At 31.0% G+C, this 20468-nt stretch overlaps 1 protein-coding gene and 1 long non-coding RNA gene across 19 annotated transcripts in view; one reads left to right on the forward strand and one right to left on the reverse strand.

Moving 5' to 3' along the window:
• Positions 1–10469, reverse strand: part of LOC126750687 (uncharacterized) — a 28603-nt gene extending 18134 nt beyond the window's left edge. Inside the window, exon 1 of the long non-coding RNA XR_007665791.1 lies at positions 10346–10469. This is a non-coding gene — a long non-coding RNA (uncharacterized LOC126750687). The remainder of the gene's footprint in view (positions 1–10345) is intronic.
• The window catches only part of LOC126750684 (potassium voltage-gated channel subfamily H member 6), a 232324-nt gene that overhangs the window by 184519 nt on the left and 27337 nt on the right, over positions 1–20468 (forward strand). For 14 of the 18 annotated variants that reach the window (XM_050460366.1, XM_050460364.1, XM_050460368.1 and 11 more), the window contains 7 exons: positions 1362–1543; positions 4194–4220; positions 14939–15093; positions 15149–15390; positions 16058–16367; positions 16421–16611; positions 16673–16818. In XM_050460366.1, the coding sequence (XP_050316323.1) occupies positions 1362–1543; positions 4194–4220; positions 14939–15093; positions 15149–15390; positions 16058–16367; positions 16421–16611; positions 16673–16818 (1253 nt within the window). Of the gene's footprint in view, positions 1–1361; positions 1544–2338; positions 2360–4193; positions 4221–14938; positions 15094–15148; positions 15391–16057; positions 16368–16420; positions 16612–16672; positions 16819–20468 lie in introns of all 18 variants that reach the window. The other 4 variants (XM_050460381.1, XM_050460365.1, XM_050460369.1 and 1 more) reach the window with 2 other exon arrangements.

The following is a 20468-nucleotide window of genomic DNA, read 5'->3' on the forward strand; positions in this document are numbered from 1 at the left end:
CTGATAACCCCCGGTATAAAAAATTACCTTAAAACTTAAATATACTCATCTTATAGCAAATGTAATTCTCTTTCAGATAGTATATCTAAATTTTATGTGGTGGTAAGAATAACGGAGATATTCCTGTTTATAAATTCTTGTTTATGAATTGAAAAAAAAACAAAGAAATTTGATAAAATCAAAAAATGTTAAATACCAGAAGAACTAACAACTTTTTGAAAAAATGTTATACGACTTTTTTGTTGCAAATGACTTGTTTAATTACCTCTTAAAGTTTGGCGGTTTTTATGGTAGACACCTTGTATAGAAGATATATAGGGTGGTCCAGTTTAAACGTCATTAATTTTAATACTTGATAGAGAATTTAAAAAGAAATAGACTTTCGTTATACATTTTTTCTCAAAGAGGTTTAATAACAAAGATACAGGGTGTTAAAGTTTAGAAAAATTATTTGTTTTTTTATCATAACTTTTAAACTACCGACTCAATTTTAATTAAATTTGGCACGCAGGTTATCGTAGTGAATTATCAGTTAATGATGAAGCCAATTTAAAAAAAAGTTTCCATTAGCGTAAAATGTGGAGGGATTTGGTCTCAAATCTGCGAGGTCATAAAATATTTTTTTATAAGACGTTAACTGTTAAATTCTCCATTTAATTTGAAAAAAAAAGTTACTCTTAAAAAATTATGAATTAAGGCACTATTTTTAAAATATCTCGAGTTTAATTGTACAGAAACGCCAGTTAAAATGCTGCTTAAAAAACTTAAAAAAAAAGAAAATTAGTCTTGAATCTTAAATTAAACCTGTAAAATAAATTAATGACTTAAGGTAACTTTTAATCATCTTTTATATTCAACTTTTTGACAAATCCAAACCCAATTTAATTTTTCAGGTATTTCTGAACAATTAAATTAAGATATTTTAAAAACAGTGCCTTAAATCATAATTCTGCAAGAGTAACTTTTATTTCCAAATTAAATGGAAAATCTAACAATTAACTTCTCATCAAAAAATATTTTATCACCTCTCAGATTTGAACAAAAAAAAAGGACCAAGTCCCTCCGTATGTTACGCCACTGTCAATTTTCTCAAAAATTGACTTCATCAGTAATTGACAATTCACTACAATAATCTGTACGCAAAATCTAATTAAAATTGAGCTAGTAGTTTCAAACAAATAATTATTCTTAACTTTAACACCCTGTATCTTTGTTATTCATCATTTCTGAGAAAAATGTCATAATATAAATCTATTTCTTTTTAAATTCTCTATCACAAATTAAAATTAATAACGTTTAAATTGGACCACCCTGTATATAGTTTTTAATTATAAGTATATTAAAATTAGTATTTCTTTCAGTTGATGTAACTTTCATCATAGACATCCTTATCAATTTCCGGACTACATACGTCTCCGGAACGGACGAAATAATTTCAGATCCGGGTAAAATCGCGGTTCATTATTTAAAAGGGTGGTTTCTGATCGACCTGGTGGCCGCGGTGCCCTTCGATCTTCTCTTTTTTGGTACCGACACTGACGAGGTACGTACGTGTGTTTTTACTTTTAGTCCACCACTTGTATAGTGTGTACGTGCATATTGTTTATTATTGGTTTTAGGATAGGGTGTTACAATTTTACAATATAACATCGAGTTAATGTTTGTGATCTGTTTTAGAATGTAAAAAGTCGATTTTGACTGCTTTATTTACAGATAAAAATTGACTTTATACTGAACCTATTTTAGTTATTATCAATAAATATGATGATGCTTTTAAATAAGTTATTAAAACCGTTTTAAAGCATCATTATGGAGGATTTTTATTAATTTCGAATATTGCATTTATGTAAAAGTTATATATTGCATTTTTGAGGAAAATGCGGAATGTTTGTTGCAAGGAATGTATCTTCGTGTTAAATAATAATTCTTATCCTTTTTTTCCCCATATATATTAAACTTTAGTTTTTTTTAATTGTTAAGTTCTTCATATTTTATTTGCATCAATCAAATAAAAATATAATTGTAGGCCAACTTTTAGAAAAATATATTTTTTTTTGAAAATTAAGAAATAAAATTATCTTTGCTTCTTTATTTTATTATTTTTGCTTTTCAATTAATTGTGTTTTAAGATGGATTTAAATAGTTTTTAATTAATTTAATAAACGAAAAGTTAAAGGAATATTAGCAATGAAAATGAATGATTTTTCACATTTATATCCGTCTTAAATTGATGATTGTTCTTGGGTTATGTTATTATTAATTATATTCCTTAGTACAACATGACCTTTTATAAATTACAATTTTTTTAAATCAATATTTTTCAATCCTTTTTCTATAGTTGGGCTTGGATAAGGATGAGGTAGATGGAAATAGTTTTTTTTTTGTTGAAAACCGCTTCTGTTTTAATTTTTTATTTACAGCGGCTTATAATAATTAATATATTAAGACGTCGAGAGGACGATACCTATGTTGGTAAAACAAATAAATGGTTTTATATTTATTTTTCCAACTAATGGTACTGTTACTTTAATGCATTTTTTTGATTTTACACATATCACCACACTCTTTTTTGACATCTTTAATCCTGTTATATATATATACAGGGTGTCTCGGTTTATGTGGGAAATCTCTCGGATTTAGGTAGAACATCGAAAAATAATACCGAACGTTTCTATAAAAAAAATTCCTACAGGCCTTCTTTACGAAGATACAGCCTCCTAAAGGACGCTGCTGGAAATTGGTTTTTCATAAATTACTTTTAAACTACTCGGTAGAATTTAATAAAAATTTTAGGTGATGAACACTATTAGGGACCTCTTAAAATGACATCCTTAAAATACATTTACCTTGTTTACTTTACCAGGGGCGGACTAGGTTGTACACTTTAATGCGTATATTTTTAACATCCTGTATGTTAAAGTCTAAAAAAATAAATTTAGATACCTTGAACCCTAGGCTAAAAAAAGGTACTCTTGTTCATTATCGATAAAATGAACCGTTTTGGAGAAAAAAAATAATAAACCAGCCAATGTTTTTTTTTTTTTTTTTTTTTTTAATGAGATAAGTACGTTAGTTATTTAAAGAACAGAGAAATTTTGATGTAAGTCATTTAATTCAAAATAATACATGTTCCTAAAAATACAGTGGTGTCCTAAAAAATACTTTTACAAAATAATTAAAAAAAACCTATGATGAGTGTACGTTTTAAATTAGAAAAAACAACTTACAAAAAAATGCCAAAAACCAAATATCTAAGCAAAAGTTAAATTCTTTAATACGAGCAATAAACAATTAATTATTCAAAACTTCATAAGTAGGTTCGACGTGGGCTCCGTGAACTCTAAAGCCACGTACAGACGGCCCAAATATCTTAAAATAATAAACGCCCACAAATATCTTCGCGCAAGCACCACTCCAAGAGTGACATAGGACTTTCCTCTTGTGCTTGTGTTTACTATAAAAAAAAAAAACCAACCCCGTTACGAGGTTGGTTATTACATTTGTCATTACTTGTTATAACCATTGACTGTTTATTTTGTGTTTGATATATATTTATTTTGCATTATTTGTTAGTTACAGAAAAGTATAAGCTAAATAAAACTATTATAAGATGTTCATAAAGTTTCAATAAAATCAAATTACAAGTATTTTTCTTCAATTTGTAACAACCGACCCCGGTCTCCTCTAATTTTAAAATCGTAATTTTATTATCACTAATAAAAATGTTATAAGGTTTTAAAAGCGACATTTTAAGTAATTTGAGAAAAACATTAAAAAATTCATATCTTCGTAGCAGTAACTTTTAGGACCCAAGGTGTAAAAAGCTTTCAAATGACCTCAAGAATATGGCAAAAAAAAATTTGCCCGTTTACATGCCGAACACCCTGTATAATGTGCTTCAGATTTTAGTTTTATAATTATTTGCACGCTGTATCTGGGCATGTATTTTCCCTATTAAAACCAATATGATTTATATTATACAAGACAAAATAAAATACGAATATTGGCTTTAGTAGACAATGCTTGAATGCTAGACAAAAGTATACAACCTCGTATATTTTATACTTTTAACACCTCTTTTATGATTTAGTTTCATAAACATTTACATTTTCAAAAAATTGGTTTTTTGAGACTATAAACACGATGTTCATATTCATAATTATTTTTATTTATATCTTTTATGTTTTTCACAGCGTTCTACGAACGATCAAAACAAGCAGGTAAACACAAAGCTACTTGTATGAGTATGGTTAATGTAAATTTGTTGCTTTAACTGTACCAACTAATCGAATTATTATCGCTAAGTGTAATACTACTGCCTTAGAACATTGAATACGCTAGAACAAACCTTCTGGCTGTTTTGGGTTGAGCGCACCATCTATTTACATAGGTAGAGGGAATATTTTGTTGATAAACATGCTTAATATTTCATGTTGCCGGTGATTACTCAACTTTAACAAAAGTTAAAAAAAAATATTGTAATTAGCATTTATGAATTAGGGTAAAAAAGAGGGTTTATTTTGTTTGAAGTTTTAATTCGCTATCGATTTTTTTATTCTTTAGCCCAGGCAGTAGGGCACTCAATAAACATTTGCCGCAACTTATAATAACATACAAGATATATAAGGGTTGTATAAAGGTAACAAAGATATATAAGCAAGTTTTGGGGTTTTATAAAATTACTCTAGTAATATTTTATGTTTATAGTGTTACTGTAATCTACATATATATAATGGGGTAATATAGCATTTTTCATCATTAATTTATAAAACTTTTAGTAATCATTACTTATGGTAATTTTAAAGAGTTTATATAAGGTTTGCCGTAACCCTATTTATATAACTCGGTTACCTTAGTTATATAGGAGTGTTCTTGTTTACTCTTATAAAATTTAGTGTTTTTCAAATTAAATTATATCACTCTTAGTGATGGTTGTCCTCTTTATTAAACTTAATAAGCTTTGGTAACACATTTTACCCTTAATGACATAACCTTACAAAAATCAAATAACCAATTTATTTTTTTACTTTATTATGATGTTAATAATAATAAGGTAGGGTAAAACACCCAATTGTTGGCACTCGACCAAATATTGGCACCCTTAGTAGTTTTCTTTGAATAAAAAAGTCGAATTCAAATTAATTTAAATTCTAAGAAAATAGACAAATAGCGGCAACCCTATAACCAATAACCAGACTTCATTGTTCACGTTGTGTAATATTGTTTATGGCTTTAGCCGGTAAAAGTGTAGTGAGATGATGTGAATTCTATCAAAAATTAGCGTCAAGGTAAGAATCTGTTTGACAATTATGTAATATTTTGGTACTTTGGACAGAAGAATTGCCTGTAGTAGATATTTGATTTGTTGGATAAAGCGTAAATTAAAGCTAAAAAATGGTTTAACCCATTCTAACCTAACATTTTTTCTCTTTTTTAAGGGTGCCAATTATTGGGCATGATAATTGATGATTTTCCAATTCTTTGGCACCCATGCCAACTATTGGATTTAGCATTTTAATTAGCACTCTAATGATTGGCACCTCCTTTTTATCACACTACCTATTTTGATTTAGTAATTTACTTGCTTTTATAATTTTAAAATGTTATTTGAGGTGGCTAAAAAAATTGTATTAATGTTTGTAAGAAAGGAAAATTAATATTAATATAAGGGTGTACAATATTAATAATAACACGTGTTTCGTTCTTTCTAATGCATCACCAGAATATAAATCAACGGGCAAATTATGTCTAACCTTTAATATTACACTCCTACCTTTTTTATATCTACTGTAACTCCGACTTTGCATTTTTTCTGTAAACTTTTCAAATTTTTTCCTCCTTATAAAATCCCTTAAGTGAAATTAATCTACCTAAATTTGTATTATTTCTAGATGGGAAAAATTACAAAGAAAAATAAAAAAAATGCTATTAAAAAATATAGTGAAGAATTAATTCAGAAAGCTTTGAGCGAAATTAAAAACGGCGCAACAAAAAAGTCTGTAGCCAAGAAGTACCAAATCCCTAGATCTACCTCCAATTCCGATTGGGAGCTAAATTTTCCAAAGCTAGACCTGGTCCAAATACTTACCTGACTGAAAATGAGGAAAAGCTGCTCGTAGCTTGGATTCTCGAAAGTCAGAAAAAAGGCTTTCCAAGACGGAAAATCGATTTACAGATATCAGTAAAACAGTTTTTAGATGATGATAAACGTCCAAATCCATTTAAAAATAACATGCCAGGTATCCTTTTTCTTATTCCTTTACACATTTATTTTAGTTGATTTTATAATTTATAATAACCTGCATATTATTTTTAGGTGACCACTGGTATAGGTCATTCTTAAATCGACATCCTATTTTAACTCATCGCACACCAGAAGCAGTAACAAGTGCATCATCTAACGTTTCTGAAAACGATATTAAAAAATGGTTTGGGGATATAGAAACATACCTAAAAAGTAAAGGATACTTTTCCATTTTGGAAGATCCGCGACGAGTGTATAATGGTGATGAGACATGTTTTTTGTTTTGCCCAAAACTTGGAAAAGTTCTAGCAGCAAAGTCTGAGAAAAATGTTTATGAAGTTGACAGGGGCCAGGCAAAGCAAAATCTAACAGTAATGTTTAGTTCAGACAGACAGTGTTCAGACCACTGGGGTATTGCCTCCACTGAAAATGGCTGGATGAAGTCCGAAGTTTTTATTGATTATATCAAAGAAATATTTCATAAAAACCTTGTGAAACAGCAAATTTTATTTCCAGTTATTTTATTTGTTGATGGACGTGCAACACATCTCACCTATGAGCTTAGTAAAGTGTGCAGTCAGTTGCAAATGATTTTAGTGGCTTTATATCCCAACTCAACAAGAATTATGCAACCGGCAGACGTTTCTTGTTTTAAGCCGCTAAAAACATTCTGGAAGTACGGAGTACTAAGCTGGAGAAGAGAAAATCCATATTGCCAATTAGGAAAACATCACTTTGCTCCCATATTGGATAAAGCACTAAAAAATTTAAAGGGCGAGGCTATAGTCAACGGTTTTAAAAGTTCTGGTTTGTTTCCGTGGAATCCAGAGAGTATTGATTATTCTAAATGTCTCCGTAAGAAACAAAGGGAAATTGAACATCTAGAGGAAACTAAAACCGACAAAAAAATTGACTATGGTTTATTTTGCAAAATGCTAAATACTGATCTTCTTCAAGAGCTTGAAACCGGAAAAGCTGTCGAAAATCATAAAAATTGTAAATATTTTGACATTTTAAGAAACATTTACTCCAAGCTTTAAATATCTCTATAGTAGAAAATAGTCTTATAGAGGTTGAGCAGGAAATAAATGAATATGAAATAGGGGTTGCAGAAATTGAAGAAAATGTTCAATATCTTGAAGAAGAAATACTTAGCATGCCTGTAGTTTTTACGAAATTGCTCGGATGGATAATAATGATGAATTTCCTGAAAGTGATGAAATATTAGAAGACAAATATGATGATCATGATGAAGATGGACAATCGACAAATTTGGAAAATATTAAAATTAAAAGTCCTAAAAAAACAGAATCTAAAATCTCGAACGAAGATGTTTACACACCTGAAAAGAAGAAACCAAAATTGATTATATCTCAAAATATCATATTAAAAAGTGCAAATGACTCCGTGCTTGAAACACATAAAAGTGATGATAATGTGGATCCTGTGCCGAACGAATTAAATATAGCACACTACTTAGAAAAGCCTAAAACACCTGAAAGAAGCGGAAAGAGGACATCTACAAGAACATCATTTGTTTTAATTTCCTCTGACTATAAAAAAAGGTTTGGAAGTCTGTATCTCGGCTTCTACAAGCACTATCTTTAAAAATTCAACAGTTTTATCTTAGTTTTGTCGTTGTGAATCCAACGAGACCATTATTAAAGTCGTTGCTCCTTTATTAACCGAGATAGAAATTTTTAGTTTCCATATTTGTGCACCAAAAACCCAAAGTTTGGAAGTCTGTATCTCGGCTTCTATAAGCACTATCTTTAAAAATCCAACAGTTTTGTCTTAGTTTTGTCGTTCTAAATCCAACGAGACCATCCGCAAGGTCGTAGCTTTTACGATAGCCGAGATATGACTTTTTCAGGATTTTCAAAGTGCTCTCATTCCCTTAGTTCTGCTCGGATCCTGGTATAACCGGATGTTTTCGTAATCTAGGTGACCCAAATAACACGCTGGTATACTTAGTTTGATTTCGAAAAAAATCAATTTTTGGTGAAAAAATTCGATACGGGGAGGTATACCCGAAAAATGAAAAAACCCAAACTTTGAAGGTCGATATCTCGGCTTCTATGGGAACTATCGGGAAAATTCCAACGGTTTTGTCTTAGTTTCGTCATTCTGAATCCAACGAGATCATCCGCAAGGTCGTAGCTCTTACGATAGCCGAGATATGGCATTTTTGATGCCCATTTTTGGCCTCAAAAACGGTCTTCAAGAAAAGGAAGAAATAAAAATTGAAAAGGAAAAGAAGAAAATAAATTAAAAAGAGAAGAAAATGCATTGGAAAAGGAAAAAAAGAAGAAAGAAAATGATTTAAAAAAAGAGGAAAACAAGCAAAAAAGATTGAAAAAACTACAAGCAAAAAATAATATAATAAAAGAAAAATTAAATATGTCTAATTACTCAAACATTTTTTCAGAAGCGGGTCCAAGCTCTCAAATAAATAATATACAGGTTGCAAAAAAGAAAGAAACCCATGTCAGAAATTTATTTGAGAGTGAAAGTAAAGAACAAGAATGCACTGTAAAATTGAACGAGTCCATTTTGAGTCAAAATACCATAACAAAAAATGGATTATGCTTTATATGTACGTACAATATTAGTATCATTAATTTTGGTGTAAAATGTTCAACTTGCACCAGAAATTATCATTATAAATGTTTAATGAAACACGAGATATATCATGACAACTTTGTATGTAAAAGTTGTGATTTTAAAAATAAAACTTCATAAGTTAACTCCATGTTATTGCCCTATTTTAATTTAAAATCATTTTTTGTTTTTTTTTTAATTTTGTTCTGTGCTAAATTTATAAACTGGATGACTGTTAATTTAGTTAGTCTAAATTTTTAACACATAGGGTATAAATAGTACAGTATAAGGGTACACAAGGCATAAATAGGTACATTTCTCAATAAATGTTTCTTTTAAAATTTGTTTCACTTTTATTATTTCAGGTGAAATAGGGTGCCAACAATTGGATTTTTTTTAGTGCCAACAATTGGCTCTAAGGTGCCAACTATTGGAAATTTGCTAAATTTGAGAATTTTTGCAGTTTCAACTAATTTTTTATAAATATTTCGAGTTTTTTTTGTTATTGTTTAACTCTTTAGAGATTTTTATTTGTCAAAAATTGAGTAAAGTGTCTCTATTTCATATATTTTTTTTCTTATGAAAAAAAACTTGTAGCTATCTCCTTAAGGTGCCAACAATTGGGTAGTTTACCCTAATTAGGTACCTACTTAACAAGCAAAAATTAGTTTATAGTTGTTGCTATTAAATATGAGTTATAATTGGAAAAAAATTAAGTTTAGCACTTCTTTTCGTCGCAAAGTTGCGAAAAATTTTAGCAAAATTCTGACTGGTGATGAAAGAAAGTTTTTATCCGAGAAAGAATATATAAACCCTATCAGTTTAGCGAAGCATCCACAAAGGCCTACAATAGAAGTTCCAAAATCTCCAACAGTACCTTATGATGAATCTCTGGAAGATTGTGCAGAAAGAGCTAGTAACAACGAGAAAATTGATAAATGGTTAGTTGAACTTGGCGATGACGATGTTTCAGGCTAAGGAGAAACAAGAGAAGAGCAGGAGGTATTGGAACGAGAAAAAAATGAACAATTTAAGCATGATCTTCAAAAATGGGCATGTAATTTTAATATTACACAGAGAGCGTTAAAAGAAGTAATGAGAATTATTAACAAACATTTACCAAATTAATATATTACCGACAGATCCAAGAACATTGTTAGGAACTCCTACAATAATTTCAATTGAACAAATGGGAGAAAATGGATACTATTGGCATCAAGGCCTTGGATTTTGTTTAAATCAATGTCAAGAGAGCCTTCAGAATATATCAAATATTTCTTTGAATATTAACATAGACGGGTTGCCAATATATAAAAGCTCTAAGGACGAATTCTGGCCAATACTGTTTAATATTTTTGAAGTACCTCAATTAAAGCCAATGGCAGTCGGTATTTAAAGTGGAAAAAGCAAACCACCCGATGTTGAAAGGTTTTTGATGCCTTTTGTGGGGGTGAGAGCAATAAATTTATGAGAGAAAAAGGATAATAAAAATGAACATACCATTGGCTGGTTGATTCCTTTCGTCTATATACTTGAGCTGCCCGTCACTCTCGCTACCGGCCGGTATTTTCGATAATCGGCAAGGTTTTACGGGATTAGTTACTTAATTTGAGTACTAGTGAAGCATATATTCAACTGACTCGAATACATGAAAATGGTTCCCTTTTAAGTGCTTGTCCACTCCTCTCACGTCTGGTTCTTCGTTCATTTTTAGGAGGGGAATGAGGAATTTTGGTGTTAGCGAGACATATTTTTAGATATAGGGGTCATTTAAAATTTACTTGAGAGTGAAGTGAGATTAATATAAGTATTTAAATAATTACTGCAAGTAATGCTAATGCCATTACTGAACACCTTTTGTTGAGGAAATAAATCATATTTTGGAAGAGAACATATTTGAGAAGAGAAAATATACTTAATTATGTTAAACATTACTTTAGTTAGCTGAGGTCTCGTATTTATTAGGAAAAATCAAATTTGGTCAAAACTTAATTATTTGAAGTAAAATGAGTGTCTTTAATTTTTCTATTCGCGGCACGTCTTGCGTGCCTGTAGTCATAGGGTTATATAAAGGTGTCTTATAGGTCGTTAAGTTACATACCATCACTAATAGTTATTTAACAGCTCTTTGAGTGACATAATGCTTTCGAAATGGTATATAACGTTACTTAGACTTCCGCCATGATTGTTTTGAAAAATAAATATAAGCATAAAAAAAGAAGTAGTGAAATATCAATATATTTCGCTTATTAGAAATTTATCACGATTTTACTATTTATGGTTCAACTATTTCACGAAACAAAGGCACCCGACAATAAATTGTTTAATATTAAAAAAATTAAAGGTTATGATTTCATTAATCTAAAGGCAATATAAAAAATACTAAGTATTTTGATGGCCCCTATATTTTTTCGAAGTGAATTAGTTACATTTACAGTAAAAAATCATTCGCACATACATTTTTAGATACAAATTACTCTTAATTCCATTATCTCAAGGTAATAAATTATTTTCTGTCTCCTCCATTTTCAATTTGTTATACCTAGTATCTCATGATTCTCATGTCACCAAAGTGACAAGTCATTGTATTATTGTTTTTGAGAGGCAGAAAAGAACCACAACGGTATGCAAATGTGTATAACAGAGAAAAAAACATATTTATATTTAGAAACATCTGACAAGACGTGAAAAGTTACAAGTGACATATGACAGAAAATAGTGATAGAACTATTTTAAACACTCTTATAGGCAAAGTATATAAGAGTAACGACAATATTTTCAACACTAGCTTATATCGCTTAAGTTTTTTTAAAGGTTCTTCTGGTAAGTTTTATAACGGTTACGGAAATAGTTTGGTTACTGTTGACTCACAACTTAAACGTTCATAACGTTACCAAGTATGGGTTACCGATACCCTTATAAACTCCCCATTTAAGCTCTTTAACAGGTTTATAGGAGTTACGGAAATATTTCGGTTACTATTTATATAGCTGTAGGATATATAAGGAAGGTGATATAACAGTTGCGACAAATATTATAAAACCATAAATGGGCATCGACCATGAAAATACCTAAAAAAGTAAGAATGTCTAAAAATTGCCTGAAAGAAAAATCATTTTATTTATTCCAGGCAGTTGAGTAAAGTATTACTATAAATTAGGTAAAAAATATACAGGGTGGCCATTTGATAATGAAACAGAGCCTATTTTGGGTCCCTCAGAACATTTGCGAAAAAATCCTCGGACCCGTCAATTTTTGATTCAAGGGGGAACCATTTTTTTGCTAGTTTCGCCTCCCTGAGGGCCGTCACTCCCGCTAGGTAGTGACAAAATTTTAAATGGAACGGGGGGTCGAGTGGTACCTTATTTTGAAGGTATTTTTATGTGGATTATAACCCTAAAGTTTTAAATCGTTACTGTTTGCCTAGTCGATATAGGGGCTAATAAAAGTTACAAAAAAATGTTAAAAAGTATAATTTTATATAAAGGGCTTAAAGATAAAATCAATCATGTAAATGTTCAAAATTTCGGCCTTCGACTTTTATACAAGGTGTCCGGAAGCTAGATGCAATCCTTTAAGGGAGTGATAGCTGACTTAATTTCAAACATTTTAAGCTAAATATGTGTAGGTCGAAATTTGTTTATAAATTTTTTATGGTAATTTTTGCATTTTTTTCAAGAAATATCAAAATTTCACACTTAAACGGTAATAGAGCGCAAGTTACAATTAGTATTGGAGTTTCAAAGTTTATTTTGTTTTGTCTAATGTGTATTAATAAAAATACGATCAATTCCAAGCTTCTGTGTAAACTTATAGAAAAAATGAAGACATCGAAACGCCCTTTATTTTTAGATATCACTCATGCCGATGCCTGGCCAATTCTCAGAATTAGTTATCAGTTTTTGGTATTTTCAATAAACATGTTAAAAATCTCACTAATTGCTGCTGCTGCATTGTTTTTCTTTTCTCTCGGATTTCGGCATTATCAAATCGTAGAGCAACTAATAAAATCGCAAAACGTTCCATTGACATTACCGTTCGAAAAATATCTCGACCTGTACCATCTGTAGCGAAAATACTTCGGATGTCTTCATCATTCGACTTAAAAATTGCTGTATATAGTAATAGTAGTAAGCCTATAAAAGCGTTTAGCTCATTAATTGTAAGTTTAGAAAGTTCAGGTCTGTCAAGCCGCTTGTAATTTTGCCTCATATTTTCTAGTTTTTTATTTGTATGGGTTATAATAACTTCATACATTTCTGCAGAAAAAAGTGTATTGAAAAATATTTTTGGATTAGTCCGATCTTCTATATCTAAACGAGACAATGGCAACCGTAATATGTTATGCTTTTGGGTGCGAACATTCCTCACAGGTTCCAGCGTACTCCATTTAAAACGGTTTTTTTCATAGATATATTTTTGAGTCGATTTTAGTTCTTGTCGACTACTATCACTTCCTTTACTGTCACTAGGGGCTTTGTTATTTTCAGAAATGCTATTTTCGTTGGGCACATATTCCTGTTCGTGTTCATCATCACTAGCTTCTTGTTTACTTGCAGAATCATGATCACTCTCTAAACACAGAACACTATCTTCCCCAATGTCTATTATCAGACTCGATTTCGTTGTACCATGACATAAATTCTCAAAATCGGAATCAAAATCATTTGCTTGCTTCGATGTTCCGGGCACAGAACTTGCCAAAATGTAGGGATTTACTATAACGTAAGTACGGACACTGAGTCTGACAGACTCCGAAACACGAAAAAGCCAAGAAAGAAAAATTTGGCAATACTATCACTTTCAGACGTGGTAGAGAACTAAAAGCAGAGACAACCAACAAAACAAGTTGGTTGTCTCTGCTAAAAGCGCGAAAGGTGCCCGAAACGGCAGCAACGAACGCCGATTGTGGTGAAAGTAGCAGTGTAATGGGCATAGCGCGGAGTCCGAGAGACTCATGGTCCGTTGTTAAGGGTTAAAAACTGAATATGTAAATCCCGTGTCAATGTTTTTAAACGCCGAAATTTTCTCCCTTTTGTAAACAGAATAGTATATGATATACGTATATTCCACAGTTTAATACATATATCTTAACCATATACGATTGACAAATATACCAAAACCAAAAACAGTGCAACTCAAATATTTGATAAAATTCTTCTAAAAAATTACCATTTTGCGTCCAAATTGTCCAATCTAATAACACTGTTTTTAGACTAATTATTTATATAAAAAATTATATCAAATTTAAATAAACAGTGTTATTCAATGAAATAGGATTGTTTTTGTATTAAATTTTATTAATATACATATATATAATTATAATAAATTTAAATAAGCAAACTATGTTATTACATTACATATTAACGACGAAACCAGCTGTTATGCATACGTACTATTTTGGAAAACGATGATTTTTGAAAACAATTTCTTACTGGTAAAATGTGTGCGGTGGGTGGGGGGATAAGGGAAAGGATAATGAAAAACCGTTTTTTTGCAAAAAATAATTTTTTTCAGGCAAAAAATTAGAGGTGATAAAAAATCTATAATTTTGTATCTATACTTTTCTCCCATAACCTTAACATACCTCGTTTAAAACGTAAAAAACCCCAGTTGTATTTTTATTTAATTTTCATATAGCGAAAACAAGGCGTATCGCTATGAAAATTGTAGTAGTTGTAGTGTCATTTTTTATCGCAAATAAGTGAAAATTCAAGTTTTAAAAAAATATATTTTTTTTTTTAGTTTTAGATAACTTTTCATTATCTAGGTTCAAAAAGACAGTTGTTAAATTAAAGCTATTATTAAGGCTCATTCTAGCGATTCAATGTTCTAAGTGTAATGCTAATTTTACAAGAATACAGAGCATCTAACTGCTGTAATGTTGCTTTTGTCAGAGTGGCTAACGTATAATAATTATGAAAAGTCGACTTTGTAAATTATGATCGTAAATTACAAATCATATACTAATATATAGCCTAACACATAAACTTACACTTTTTTAATATCATAGTACCAAGCTTTATTCGGCAAATCTAATGGATATAACAATAAAAAACGAGACGTCGTGCCAATTTCTCCTATTTATTTCAGACAACGACACTGATTGGCCTTCTGAAAACAGCGAGACTTCTTCGTTTGGTCAGAGTAGCTCGAAAAATCGACAGATACTCGGAATATGGGGCGGCCGTACTCCTGCTGCTTATGGCCACTTTTGCTTTGATCGCCCATTGGTTGGCTTGTATATGGTAAGTGAACTTTATCAATATCTTTTACTCCTAATATTATGTCAACTTATGATAGGTATGCGATCGGTAACGCGGAAAGACCAAACCTTCACTCAAAAATCAGTTGGTTGGACATTTTGGCGACCGATACTCAACAACCATATTTGGCCAACGGAACTGGCGGACCGAGTATAAAGAGTCGATACATCACGGCACTGTACTTCACCTTTACTTCCTTGACCAGCGTTGGATTCGGAAATGTCGCACCAAACACCGATGCCGAGAAAATTTTTACCATATGTGTGATGCTTGTGGGATGTAAGTAACACTATATTGTTATCACAGATTCTCAATTTAGAAAAAAATCGTGTAATTAACACAAACAAATCATTATACAAATAAGTTAAAATGAACTACAAAAAATTTGTCAAAAAGGAACAGAGTAAACCTAAAATTCTTAAGAATAGCTTAAAAATTAGAAATAAATAAGGAAGTTATCTGAATGCCCAGTAAAAATATTACAACAATTTAAGCATATATAGGATGTCCCGAAAGTTATAGGACATAGAACAACAACAAATTCAATGTTTAAATAATAAAAATAAGTAATACTTTATTTTAGAGTAGATTTCTTATTAAATTTTTTGGCCGTTTAGTTTAATGTTTGTCTTTGATCAGTAAAATGGCTATTCAGTGTTGCATAGCTAAAAAGAGATTCTAAAAAATATCTATTTTTAAGGCGTGACAATCGAAAATCTGATCCAAGAGTAGGACTTCCACTAAAGTGCAAATATCTCGAAAACCATCGATTTTTTACTAAGGTCATTTTATGTTTTTTTAGGTGCTTATGAGTTCCTCCATCAGCCTCTTCAGTATTATTGTTGACTTTCCGGACACCCTGTTTATAGGCTCCCCCGACGCGCTGCGCCTGATTTTTATATGTTTTAAAATAATTCGTAGAAATGATCCTCTTTTCCTCTTTCAGCCTTGATGTACGCAAGTATATTCGGCAACGTTTCCGCGATAATTCAACGATTGTACTCGGGTACTGCCCGGTACCACACCCAAATGCTTCGCGTCAGGGAGTTCATACGGTTCCATCAGATCCCGAACCCGCTCAGACAAAGACTGGAGGAGTATTTTCAACATGCCTGGACGTATACGAACGGGATCGACATGAACTCCGTATTGAAGGGATTCCCGGAATGTTTACAGGCTGACATTTGTCTCCACTTAAACAGGAATTTATTGCAGAACTGCGAGGTTTTTCAAGCGGCTAGTCCGGGCTGTTTAAGGTATTTTTTTCATACTACATTGTTTATCAAACATTAATATATGTCTTTTTTAGAGCGTTGTCTCTAAAATTCAAGACAACTCACGCTCCCCCCGGTGACACACTGGTGCATAGAGGCGACGTACTAACTTCACTTTACTTTATTTCGAGAGGCTCAATTGAAATACTGCGGGATGATATTGTGATGGCTATTTTAGGGAAATTCGATATTTTCGGGGAAAATCCTTGTTTAAATCCTACCATAGGTAATTTCTCCAAAGAGTTGTTTGTTTTATTAGAATAAAAAAAAATAAAATTTGTTTTTAGGGAAAAGTGCCTGTAACGTGAGAGCACTGACGTACTGTGATCTGCACAAAATCCATAGAGATGACCTTTTGGACGTGCTCGAATTATATCCTGAGTTTTTTAATCATTTTATGAACAATTTAGAGATTACGTTTAATTTAAGAGACGTAAGTAAAAACATTAAAATAAAAAAATTCAGAGATTGGAGGGACACAAAGTCAATGGACTCAAATTATGTTTATTTTTTATTATATTTGTTTTTGTACTAGGGTTGCTTTTAGATTTGACGATGCCTTAGAGTAAAACACGTGTAATCGTTTAAAAAAAAAATATTTGGGACCATTGACTTTGTGTCCCTCCAATCTCTGAATATTTATTATTAAGAGGTCTCTTTCAGAAAAATGGACTACTTTTTTGAATTAAAATAAAAATACTTTATTCTTCAAAAAAAGCATATATGGAAAAAATATAGCCTAAACTATAATATGATATAAAGCAAAAGGTTCTATAGCAAAGTTGTAGGATTGCCAATATCTCTCATTTTATAGCCCGGGGGTTTAATGTAAATATATTCATCGCATTATATTTTTAATGTTTTTTTTTTCTTTTTTTGATAGTTTATTTTAAACAATAATAAAAAAACTAGTTTGATCAGATTGTTTCTAAAAAACGCCCGGACTAAGATAACCTAGCCAAAGTCTTGCAATGGATGCGAGTGAGACAGAGATAGCATTGCGCTGGTGCCAACTCTCTCATTTTATAGTACAGGCGTACATTTTTTTTGCATTATATTTTTGTTTTCTTTTTCTTTCGCTTTGCATGGTCAATTATGTTTTTTCTTTTTTTGATTTAGTTGAAATTTAATGAATAAACAAATGTAATTTAATTGTTTACGAAAAGCGCCTGTACTAAAATAACTTAGCCAAAGTTGACCAATTAACTTGGCGATGGGTGCGAGTGAGACAGTGATACCGATTTACCAGTGCCATCTCTCTCGTTTTATAGTCCAGGCGCTTAATGTCGCTTTATATTTGTATTGGTTTTTCTCATTTTTTTCGACCATATGCTTTTCTTTTTTTTTTTCAATTTTTTATAAAAAAATTATTAACAAAAAAATTTTTCATAAATAATATCATGTTTTCAGTTTCGTGTTTGTGACCCAATATCTTCAATATTGCGGAGGGTTGTTGAGTGGGGTCAGAAATAAAACAGAAACCTGTTTACCTAAATGTCGACGTTTCGACTTATATCAAGTCATCCTCAGGACACTAAGTCTAGGTTTCTTTAGTTTTTTTTTTGTAATTTAGTTTTTTTTTGTAATTTACTTAAAATTTATTGAAAAAATAAATTTACGAAAAATGTCTGGACTAAGATAAACTTTGCCTGGGAAAGTCGACCCATTAACTTGCAATGCGTGCGAGTGAGATAGCAATAGCGTACACTAGTGCCAACTATATCATTTTATAGCCCGGGCGTTTAATTTAAATATTTTCATCGCATTATTTTTTAATGTTTTTTTTTCTTTTTTTGTTTACATGTTTAAATTATATTTTTTCTTTTTTTGGTAGTTTATATTAAAAAAAACTAGTTTGATCAGATTGTTTTTGAAAAACGCCTGGACTAAGATAACTAAGATAAGATTTTTTTATTGTCTTTCTCTTTTCCTATGCATGAGTGTAAATAATGTTTTTTGTTTTTTTTTTTTATTTAGTTGAAATTTAATAAATAAACAAATTTGATTTGATTGTTTATAAAAGACGCCTGTACTAAAATACCTTTGCTATATCCGACCAATTAACTTGCAATGGGCGTGAGTGAAACAACGATACGGATGTACCAGTGCCATCTTTCTCGTTGTATAGTCCAGGCGTTTAATGTCGTATTATATTTTTATTGCTTTTTCTTTCTTTTGTCCACATATTTAAATTATATTTTTTCATATTTTCGTAATTTTTTTTAAAAGATATTAAAAAAAAAATGAATCAGATTATTTATGCAGAATGCTTGGACTAAGGTAGCTTAGTCAAAGTCGACCCAATCATTCCCAGTTGGTCCAAATGAAATAGCGAAGCACCGGTGCCAACTCTCTCATTTTATAGTACAGACGTTTAATATGAATTTTTTATTGCATTATATTTTTATTGCCTTTCTCTTTTTCTATGCATGAGTGTAAATTATGTTTTTTCTTCTTTATTTAATTTATTTGCAATTTAATAAAGATACAAAACTAATTTGATCGTTTATGAGAAGCGCCTGTATTAAAATAATTTAGCCAAAGCCAACCAATTAACTTGCAATTGTGTACGAGTGAGATAGCGATGTACCAGTGGCATCTCCTTCGTTTTATAGTCCAGGCATTTAATGTCACATAATTTTTTTATAGGCTTTTTCATATTTTCTACAATTACTTGTCTACTATTTATCTACGTGTATACCGTCACTTTTGCAAGTTAAAATAACTTAGCCAAAACTGACCAATTAACTTGGCAATAGGTTCAAGTGAGACACTGATAGCGATTTACCAGTGCCATCTCTCTCGTTTTATAGTTCAGGCGCTGTCACTGTATATTTGAATTGGTTTTTCTAATTTTTTCCGACCATATGCTTTTCTTTTTCTTTCAACAAAAAAAAATCATAAATATTATAATATAATACTATTATATCATATTATTTATGAAAAGCACCTGTACTAAGATAACCTAGCGAAAGTGGACATATTAACACGCAATTAATGCAAGTGAGATAGATGGCGATGCACCAGTGCCATCTCTCTCATTTCATAATTTAGGCATTTATTTTGCATTTTTATGTTTTTTTTCTCTTTTTTTATTCACATGTTTAAAATAAATAAGTCTTTTCTTTTCTTTTTTGTAATTTATTTAAAATTTTAAAATAAAATACATTTATTAAAAATGCCTGAACCAAGATAACCTAGTCAAAGTCAACGTATTAACTCGCAATTGGTGCAAGTGAGATAGAGATAACGATACACCAGTGCAATGTCTCTCATATCATATCGTCTTGGCGTTTATTTTTGCATTATAATTTTCATGCTTTTTTTGTCTTTATGTTTAAGATATTTTTTTCTTTTGTTGTAAATATTTGTATCGCATTATACATTTAATGTCAGTAGACACTCGATAGTGTGAATATCGGATAGCGGAAATCCCGCATAACGGAAACAGCACTATTTTATGCATTGACCACCGTATACCGTGAACAAACGATCCCCCGTTAATGGAAACAAAATGTAATTGGATCGATAGTTCGCCAGTAACGTAGGCGAAGCAGCCGGTGCTTCCCCGATATGCTGTTTTTGGCGTTCTTCGAATCGATAGGCGTCGTGAATCTATTGTGTGTTAAGCAAGGCAGGTTGGTATCGTTTGTTTACGTTGTCTGTTATTGTGGTTTTAAAGTTTAGTGATTTTTATTAGTGTGACTTAAATTGTGTTGGTGTTAGATCGTTTATAAATTAAACAAAATAGCGCTTTAAAAACCGAAGTGTTGAACCCTCTATGAAAAATCTCTTGTAATTCAAGACTTAAATAATGGACAAGGTGTTATATATTTAGCGAAAAAGTATGGTGTGGCAAAATCTACAATTTGCAAAATAAAAAAGAAAAAGGAACTGATTTCTAGTGCTTTTAGAAACACGTATGTTGGACCAGGTAAAAGACTAACCCTAAAGGGTTCCCAGTTTCCAAGAATGGAAAAAAGACTGTACAAGTGGTTTCTTGACCAACGGAATAAACATTTAATGGTAAGTGGCGACATGATTAAAGAAAAAGCAAAATTCATTTATTCACAGCTTAATGAA

This window comes from Anthonomus grandis, chromosome 2 (genome assembly GCF_022605725.1).
Source record: "Anthonomus grandis grandis chromosome 2, icAntGran1.3, whole genome shotgun sequence".
NCBI lineage: Eukaryota > Metazoa > Arthropoda > Insecta > Coleoptera > Curculionidae > Anthonomus > Anthonomus grandis.